The 10440-nt window shown below is 41.5% G+C and overlaps 1 protein-coding gene across 1 annotated transcript in view; it reads left to right on the forward strand.

The window, feature by feature from the left end:
* Window positions 1-9035, forward strand: part of LOC143795551 (uncharacterized) — a 28049-nt gene extending 19014 nt beyond the window's left edge. The window contains exons 3-4 of the mRNA XM_077281013.1: window positions 7345-7495; window positions 7880-9035. Coding sequence (XP_077137128.1) covers window positions 7482-7495; window positions 7880-9035 — 1170 coding nt within the window. The 5' untranslated portion in view covers window positions 7345-7481. The remainder of the gene's footprint in view (window positions 1-7344; window positions 7496-7879) is intronic.
* The last annotated feature ends 1405 nt before the right edge of the window (window positions 9036-10440 follow it).

Genomic DNA, 10440 nt, shown 5'->3' on the forward strand with positions numbered 1-10440 from the left:
GGGGGGGGGGGTGTTCCTCATCTTTTCAGGGAATTTTTCAGCCCAAGCACATCATGTCCGACAGTGACAGCAGTTTTTCCCATGTGACCTCTACAGCTTCTGATTGGCTGTAGCAGTCACATGGGAAAGAACGTCTGCACAGGAGCTGGGATGTGCAGAGACGGGCATTGATGCCCTACTATTTTTTTTAATGTCATCTCTGTGGTTCAAAGATTCATGCATCACAAAATCTTAAGGGCCCCGGGTAATTACCATAAATGAAAAAAAAGCTCATCTTGTCAATCATCAGAAAAAAATGGAAAAATAACCCCTTATGGGAATGTGCACGAAAGGTCTGTTTCTTGTGGTTTCCGCCTAGAACTTGCCTGAAAAAGAGCTCAATAAACTTTAAAACTAATGAACATATGGACAGCAATGTCAAAACTACTTTCTGTGTTCCATCTTCTGTAACTTCTTTTAACCGCTTCAGCCTTCAAAAATGCATGAAGCAGCTAAAATAAATAGCATAAATTGGAAGGGTGCCCCAAGTAACAACATATTAATTGAAGATGCAGCAAAAGGGTTCTATATCATGCATGGAAACAACAATGCCAACAGATGGAACAGATTTTGAGGAATTGGAATGGATCATTTACACAGTGTTTATATTACTATCATATTTGGGTTGCCCTACTTATTGAGGGTTTAGCGGTATTGTTATATTGCACAAATAAAATTTTGGGGTGTTTTAAATGGTTTTAGATTTGTCTTGTCTGTCTACTAGTGTTAATAAACGTATTTTTATGTTTATCAATCAGGTGTGCATATCTTATAGGTTTTGGCATTTGTTTCTTCTCTGTTGGAAGCTAAAATAAATGACCAGACATTTCTTCAAGCAGCTTCTGCTTGGAATAAGCCACTATTTTATATATAAAATTTAAATAGAAATAAGTTGGTGGCAAAGACGATGCAAAGCCACAGAAAGAAACGTCAGACAAGATGCTTCATTTTCCTGAAGCGTCTTCTGCTTCAAAACCTATGCAGGTATCCAAGCACCTATAAAAAGATGTTTGCAATTACTTTAAGGGCCGTCAGTTCTTTTTTGTTACGTGTGCTTTTTGTTGTTTTTACAGATCGATCACGGACTCATTTCATATGTCTTTTTTTTTTTGCTTTGCTGCCTCTGGCACTGGGCTGCTTGACCGTGTGCATGGCATTATGAAGTCTGAAGACTACCAACAAATTTTGCAGCATAATGTAGGGCCCAGTGTGAGAAAGCTGGGTCTCTCTCAGAGGTCATGGGTCTTCCAGCAGGATAATGACCCAAAACACACTTCAAAAAGCACTAGAAAATGGTTTAAGAGAAAGCACTGGAGACTTCTAAGGTGGCCAGCAATGAGTCCAGACCTGAATCCCATAGAACACCTGTGGAGAGATCTAAAAATGGCAGTTTGGAGAAGGCACCCGTCAAATATCAGGGACCTGGAGCAGTTTGCCAAAGAAGAATGGTCTAAAATTCCAGCAGAGCATTGTAAGAAACTCATTGATGGTTACCGGAAGCGGTTGGTCGCAGTTATTTTGGCTAAAGGTTGTGAAGCCAAGTATTAGGTTGAGGGTGCCAATACTTTTGTCTGGTCCACTTTTGGAGTTTTGTGTGAAATGATCAATGTTTTGCTTTTTGCTTCATTCTCTTTTGTGTTTTTTCATTTAAGACAAATTAAAAGAAGATAATAATACCAAAGAATTTGTGATTGCAATCATTTTCAGGAAGAAACTGAGCATTATCTGACAGAATTGCAGGGGTATCAATACTTTTGGCCACAACTGTTAAATGGTGACCTGAACAGCCCTATGGAATACCATTATGTGTAATGTTATAGTATTACATATCTCAAACCAAATGCCAGTTTCTGATGCGCGTTTCGCCGGGTGCTTTCACAAGGGACTTCACATCGTCAGATTTGATTTGATACATTACCATAATACATATATGTATTGGTGTTTAATTCTATCTTGCACTTCTGTAACACAGGAAACTGTAAATGGTCTTGTAAATTATTAATAGCTGCTGCTGCAATAAAAAATGGATTGTATGCGGACTGCACATGGATGGAAAATGAGAAAAAAAAATCGTCTTACGTTTCTGGATGAAATTCTGAAGATCTTTTTATACACTTGTGTGAACCCACCCTAAGTGTGATGATCACTCGCTGGTGGTGATAAAATGAAGCAATGTTCATGTGAGGCTGTACAGTGCAAGATGACCAGTGGGGATCTGTCTACTTGCTTTTCTTGCAGCTCTGCTCTTACTGAATCAGGAAGCCAAACTTTTCATTCTGTTACCTAAAACTACACTCCAAATAATGACCCTTGAATAATGAGCCAGCTATCATTTGAAAAGTGATGCTCTTGGCTTTAATACCAAGATCTATGTTTTAGTTCTTACTCTTAGCTTCGGCATGTGAGGGCTCAATATCCATAAAGTGTCGAAGTGGAATTAGGCAAAACAGACCATGACAATGTTTGTGTGATCATTCTAGTAGCTGCTCACATTTAGTCATGACTGGTGTTGAGCATTCCGATACCGCAAGTATCGGGTATCAGCCGATACTTGCGGTATCGGAATTCCGATACCGAGTTCCGATATTTTTGTGATATCGGAAATCGGAAGTTCCCAGTGTATGGTTCCTAGGGTCTGGAGGAGAGGAGACTCTCCTTCAGGCCCTGGGATCCATATTCATGTAAAAAATGAATTAAAATAAAAAATATGGATATACTCACCCCTCCGGAGGACCCTGGACCTTACCGATGTAACCGGCAGCCTCCGTTCCTAAGAATGAGGAGTTTAGGACCTGCGATGACGTCGCGGCTTGTGATTGGTCGCGTGAGCGGTCACATGAGCGGTCACGCGACCAATCACAAGCCGCCACGTCATCGAAGGTCCTAAACTCCTCATTCTTAGGAACGGAGGCTGCCGGTTACATCGGTAAGGTCCAGGGCCCGTCCGAGGGTGAGTATATCCATATTTTTTATTTTAATTCTTTATTTTTTACATGAATATGGATCCCAGGACCTGAAGGAGAGTTTCCTCTCCTTCAGACCCTGGGAACCATCCAGGATAGCTTCCGATACTTGTGTCCCATTGACTTGTATTGGTATCGGGTATCGGTATCGGCGATATCCGATATTTTTCGGGTATCGGCCGATACTATCCGATACCGATACTTTCAAGTATCGGAAGGTATCGCTCAACACTAGTCATGACCAGACCTCTGCTTTCTCTTGTCCTTTTATTCAGGTTTTCAGAAACACAGCAATATTAAAATGTGGCTTCCCGCTAAACCCAAAATCCTGCGCTCTGTGCCATTGTAAAAGAGGGAGTGACAGTGTTAAGGGTTGTTTCAGTTTCCAGTATTTCTATCCATAATTTCTGGGTAGCGTAAAAATCCTGCCATGTGTCTGTGTACAGTTGTGCTCAAAAGTTTACATACCCGGCTTTCTTGTCTTTTTTTCAGAGAATATGAATGATAAATCAAAACGTTTTCTCCACTCATGGTTAGTGGTTGACTGACGCCATTTATTGTCAAAACTAATGTGTTTTCTCTTTTTAAATCATAATAAGAACCCAAAACATCCAAATAGCCCTGATCAAAAGTTCACATACCCCATTTCTTAATACCATGTATTGCCCCCTCTAACATCAATGACAGCTTGAAGTCTTTTGTGGTAGTTGTGGATGAGATTCTTTATTTTCTCAGATGGTAAAGCTGCCCACTATTCTTGGCAAAAAGCCTCCAGTTCCTGTAAATCCCTGGGCTGTCTAGCGCGCTTGAGATCTCCCCAGAGTGGCTCAATGATATTGAGGTCAGGAGACTGAGATGGCCACTCCAGAACTTTCACTTTGTTCTGCTTTAGCCAATGACAGGTCAACTTGGCCTTGTGTTTTGGATCGTTGTCATGTTGGAACGTCCAAGTACATCCCATGCGCAGCTTCCGGGTTGATGATTGCTAATTTGACTCCAGTATTTGCTGATAATGTGCTGCATTCATCTGTCCTTTAACTTCGACCAAGTTTCCTGTGCCTTTGTAGCTCACACATCCCCAGAACATCAGCGATCCACCTCCATGCTTTACAGAAGGAATGGTGTTCCTTTCATCATAGGCCTTATTGACCTCTCTCCAAATGTAACGTTTATGGTTGTGGCCATAAAGTTCAATTTTGGTCTCATCACTTCAGATTACCGTGTTCCAGAAGTTTTGAGGCTTGTCTCTGTGCTGTTTTTCATATTGTAGGCTAGATACTTTGTGGCATTTGTGCAGTAATGGCTTTCTTCTGGTGACTCGACCATGCAGCCCAATTTTTCTTCAAGTGCGTCCTTATTGTGCATCTTGAAACAGCCGCACTGCTGGTTTTCAGAGTGTCCTGTATTTTAGCTGATGTTATTTGTTTTTCTTTGCATCCTGAACAATTTTCCTGGTAGTTGTGAACAACATTTATGTTGGTCTACCTGACCGTGGTTTTGTTTTTACAGAGCCCTTGATTTTTCATTTGTTAATCACAGTTTCAATGCTGCTGACTGGCATTATCAATTCACTGGATATCTTTTTGTATCCCTTTCCTGGTATATACAGTTCAACTACCTTTTCCCATAGGTCTGTAGACAGTTCTTTTGCTTTCCACAGGACTCACAATCCAGAAACATCAGTGGCTGGATGAAAGATGCAGGAATCTGTCTGGATCCTAGAAACTCGCACAGCTTTTATGCACACACACTGATTACAAGCAAACAGGTCACACGTGAGGATGTTGCCTTTATTAGCCATTCAAACCCATTTGTGTCAACTTTTGTGTATGTTATCAGGCCGAAATCACCAGGGTGTATGAACTTTTCATCAGGGTCATTTGTATTTTTTGGGTTGTCTTTATGATTTAAAACGAGAAAACACAGTAGCTGGACAATAAATGGCTTCACCCAAACTCTAACCATGAGTGGAGTGTTATCATTCATATTCTCTGAAAAAAGGCCAAGAAAACAAAAATTCTGTCAGCGTATGTAAACTTTTGAGCACAACTGTGCTAAATCGAACTAATGCCCACTGAGTGTTTTCCACTGCACAGCCATCTTGCTGGTCACAGTTATGCTGACCACAAACACAATGGCAAATTTTAAAATAGCAGAATAAACTGCAAAGTTGACAATATAGTAAATCACTTGAGAATGTTATCTGACACCAGCTAACATTTGGCCTACGACAGTCTATCAGATTCAGTATCTAAGATGATATCTGAAAGTATGGAAAGAACTGAACCACCCTCACCTTCCTGTACTCGTCTACTTCTGCTTACCACATGTTTTCCAACTAAATCACCTGACCTAGCTGAGATCCTAGAAACATGTAAAAGACACACGTTCATGCTAGGTTATTAGAAATGAACTTGAGAAAGAAATGTACTATATTCCTATAAAATATAGACAAGCTTTAAAGCTGCTTTATTCTATACATTGTGGTCTTTTATCAGCAATCTTATAACCCCTTCACCTCTGGGCCTTTTTTCTGTTTTCGTTTTTTCCTTCCATTTGGCCAGAGCCCTAATTTATTTTATTTTTACATCCATATAGCCGAATGAGGGCTTGTTTTTAGCGTGACGAGTGGTACTTTTGAATTACACCATTGATTTTGCCATATAATGTACTGGAAAATTCCAAATGCGGTAAAATTGCATCCAAAAAAAAAGTGCAATTGCACTTTTTTTTTAGTTTGTTATTTACCATGTTCATTATATTGTAAAACTGATGTGGCAATATGATTCACCAGGTCAGTACGGATACACAGGTACTAAACATGTATAGTTTTGTTCTTTTTATTAAAGTGGTGAAAAAAATTAAATTTACATGAAAAAAAAATAGCTTTGTTGCCATTTTCAGAGACCCAAAACATTTTCATTGTTCGGGATATGGGGCTTGTTGTGGGCTCATTTTTGTGCCCTCAGCTGACGTTTTAACTGATACCATTTTGGGCTAGATATGATGTTTTAGTCGCCTCTTAGGCCTCTTTCACACGTCAGTGTCTCCGGTACGTGTAGTGACCGTTTTCTCACGTATCGGAGACACTGACACACGTAGACCCATTAGAATCTATGTGTTTCTGCACATGTGCGTGTTTTCACACGGACCGTGTGTCCGAGTGCAAAACACGTAGACATGTCCGTTTTTTACCGGCAGCACAGACCACAATACGGACAGCACACGTGCATACGGATGAGCATCCGTGTGCTGTCTGTGTGCGTTTTTGCAAACATTGTATCATTATTATAGACAGGTGTCCTGAATTTCATGTGAAATTAAGAAATAAACTCAGTCTGGCCTTTTCTTTGCTGAGGTGAAGTAGTTGTGTGTGCAGGCACATTTGTGTATTGCTTCTCCTGTATTTTGCTGATATAATGGCACCTCGTGTTGGTACTGAGCGCCTAATAGGTCTTGTGGAACAACACCCAGAACTTTGGGACACTCATGTGGAGGAATACCACGACCGGCTGAATATAGAGCGTGGATGGCGTGCAGTAGCAGAAGCATTGTTTGCATGTAGTGGTTGGTCAACATATTCCCCATCCTATGTCATAACAAACTGTACTTACTTAATTCATATTTCAAATAGTGCTTACAGTGCTGATATGTTAGTGATTCTGTTTGTAGGCCATCAAAATGGCATGTAATGTGGTAATCCTTGGCACTATTATAGTCACTAGACTTCTGAATGTGCTTGTTGAATGGCAAACATAAACTTCATGATGTACCTTGGAATACTGTTTGTCAAATCCAACAAAAAAACATGGTCAAATTGATGTTTCACAATGTTAGCAAACATTACTGTTGTGCCTCGTCTGGACAACCATGCTTCTGCAAGGCCCAAAGTAGACTGTCCCATGTTCAATGTTGGTCAGAGGTTGTTTTTTTTTTTTTTTTACGCCACTTTTTTCCTCTTCACTTGTTTATTTCAGTATTAGTTGGTTATTTTACAAAACCCCTGCAAATATCTTACACCAATACTGCCCTTACAGGTGTCTGGCAGGCATTGTAAAGGATGTGTATACTTACTACTCTACACACATAAATCTTGAACATAGTTTTTGTAGATATGAACCCTAGCAATGTGTACATTATGGTGCTGGCTACAGTTGTTAAATGTATGCATGACAGGAGGTAAGAAGTGGCAAGAATTAGATGTATAGTAAGGCCATAGCTGCTGTTTACTTTTGTGAACATACTGAGCAAGTGACCATTAAAGACATATGTTTTTAAAACAAATTATGTTTGCGTATATTACATAGGCGTATTTTTTTTTTTTTTTTTACTTTGTCAACAGTGGCTTTGTTGAAACGACGCTGGCGCTCAGCAAGGGACCAGTACCGGCGGGAATATAATCCCCTTCCCTCCACATCTGTGGCATCTAGAAAGCGCAAATATGTTTATTTCCGGCAATTAGAATTCCTGCGCCCAGTCATGGAACTCAACCAGTAAGTGTACTGCTTCAACTAGCTCAATTTTAAATGTTGTTTCACAAACACCAATATTGTTTGAGGCTAACTATGTATGTGGCACTGTAAATACTCAAGTAAGCCACTTTGTACATGCACATGTAAAATGGCTTGCAGCACGCCTATTTTTTTAAATTTAAACAAAAAGGTTCCAGATGAATACTCCAGAAAAAAGCAAAATAAAACAAAAATGGTTGCATAAAGATACCAAGGTTGTCAAAATTGACATTTGAAATATAAGGGTGTGACCTTAAATCCCCTATTGGTAGGTTAGAAAATGTTTTCAAGGCTGTTATTCTAATTATTTATAAAAACATGTTTACGTTACAACTTTAACGACAATGTCCATTTCTTTAATCCTAGGACTGTGGACAACTTGGTCGATTCTGATGAGTCACCAACAGCGGCTGCCTCAGCACCTTGTACGTCAGCATCAGAGACAGATCACACAGCTGAGGCCTGTCAAACAACACAGCCACAACAGCCATCTGCTGCTGGTGAAACAAGCACTGAGGGTATGATTGGAAGCAGCCAAATTCCAACAGAACAACCATCACAGGCATCAAGCGCACCAGCACCCCAGGCATCACAAGCAGCATCAAACATTCCACCGCGGTACATACCACCTAGCGTGAGAGGAAGACGGAGCAGGCGACATGAGGAGATCAGGATGTTGCCAGAAGCAATTGATGCAAGAGTCCTGCATATACTGAACTCAATGACACCAGAATCAGATGTTGATCGTTTTTGCCACTCACTGTCTCCCTGTCTGGCAAAAGTACCCACACAACGTCAAGAACGTGTCCGGGCAGCTATGCTCACCCTCCTTGCTGCCAGCCAGGGAGAGAATGAGCCCAACCAGGTGCTTTCACCCATAGAACAGTGGCGTACTGACCAAAATCATACACAGTTGACCACTACAGCGTCAACACACCAGGAGCAACAGGTGCCTGCAAACTCTTATGGGCAACCATCAACCAGCCAACAATTCCCACAAATGGCAGTACCATATTATGTGCATGAACCACCCCCTGCATCAAGCCAACAGATACAACATAGGCCACTGGGTGAAGTTGCTCAGAGATTTCAAGTGCAACAGCAGTACACCTGGCCACCAAGGCAAATCACGCCTGGCCTAACTAGATTTGGCCCACCGAACCCTCAGCCAACAACACAACAAACAACTGGCCAAACATATCAAGGTTACATTTCACGTCCACAAAGCCATATGCAACCTGTTGCTCAGGTTGGACAATACTCAGTCTGTGCAAACTACCAGCAACAACCACTCCCCCAACAACAACACTTTTATGGCCCCTCCTTAGAAACCCAAAGCTACAACACTACTACCTCTGGATACCAACAAATGTATGTTGGAACATCCGTCGATAATCCACCACTGCAGACACAAATTACACAATCTCAAATGCCCCCACAATCCGCCATCACGGAAGGTGTAGGCCCAGAAAACACTACAGAAGAATCATTGTCTACTCAGGATGATTTCCGAAATGTTTAAATTTTCACAATGTTTAACCCCTTCCTGACATCCGACGTACTATCCCGTCGAGGTGGGGTGGGCCCCCATGACCGCCGACGGGATAGTACGTCATAGCCGATCGGCCGCGCTCACGGGGGGAGCGCGGCCGATCGCGGCCGGGTGTCGGCTGCATATCGCAGCTGACATCCGGCACTATGTGCCAGGAGCGGTCACGGACCGCTCCCGGCACATTAACCCCCGGCACACCGCGATCAAACATGATCGCGATGTGCCAGCGGTGCAGGGAAGCATCGCGCAGGGAGGGGGCTCCCTGCGGGCTTCCCTGAGCCCCCCGCAGCAACGCGATGTGATCGCGTTGCTGCGAGGGTCTTACCTCCCTCCCTGCCTGCTCCAGACCCGGATCCAAGATGGCCGCGGATCCGGGTCCTGCAGGGAGGGAGGTGGCTTCACAGACGCCTGCTCAGAGCAGGCACTGTGAAGCAGCCTGCACCTCTCGCAGATCGGTGATCTGTCAGAGTGCTATGCAAACTGACAGATCACCGATCTGTATTGTCCCCCCCTGGGGCAAAGTAAAAAAGTAAAAAAAAAAATTTCCAAATGTGTAAAAAAAAATTAAAAAAAATATTCCAAAATAATGAAAAAAAATATATATATATTATTCCCATAAATACATTTCTTTATCTAAATAAAAAAAAAAAACAATAAAAGTACACATGTTTAGTATCGCCGCGTCCGTAACGACCCCACCTATAAAACTGCCCCACTAGTTAACCCCTTCAGTAAACACCGTAAGAAAAAAAAAAAAAAAACGAGGCAAAAAACAACGCTTTATTACCATACCGCCGAACAAAAAGTGGAATAACACGCGATCAAAAAGACATATATAAATAACCATGGTACCACTGAAAACGTCATCTTGTCCTGCAAAAAAACAAGCCGCCACACAGCATCATCAGCAAAAAAATAAAAAAGTTATAGTCCTGAGAATAAAGCGATACCAAAATAATTATTTTTTCTATAAAATAGTTTTTATCGTATAAAAGCGCCAAAACATAAAAAAATGATATAAATGAGATATCGCTGTAATCGTACTGACCCGAAGAATAAAACTGCTTTATCAATTTTACCAAACGCGGAACGGTATAAACGCCTCTCCCAAAAGAAATTCAGGAATTGCTGGTTTTTGGTCATTCTGCCTCACAAAAATCGGAATAAAAAGCGATCAAAAACGGTCACGTGTCCGAAAATGTTACCAATAAAAACGTCAACTCGTCCCGCAAAAAACAAGACCTCACATGACTCTGTGGAGCAAAATGTGGAAAAATTATAGCTCTCAAAATGTGGAGACGCAAAAACTTTTTTGCTATAAAAAGCGTCGCTGGTTTCACACTTGCGTTTTTGTCTGCAGCGTTTTTTGCACAAA

Source organism: Ranitomeya variabilis, chromosome 1 (assembly GCF_051348905.1).
Source record: "Ranitomeya variabilis isolate aRanVar5 chromosome 1, aRanVar5.hap1, whole genome shotgun sequence".
NCBI lineage: Eukaryota > Metazoa > Chordata > Amphibia > Anura > Dendrobatidae > Ranitomeya > Ranitomeya variabilis.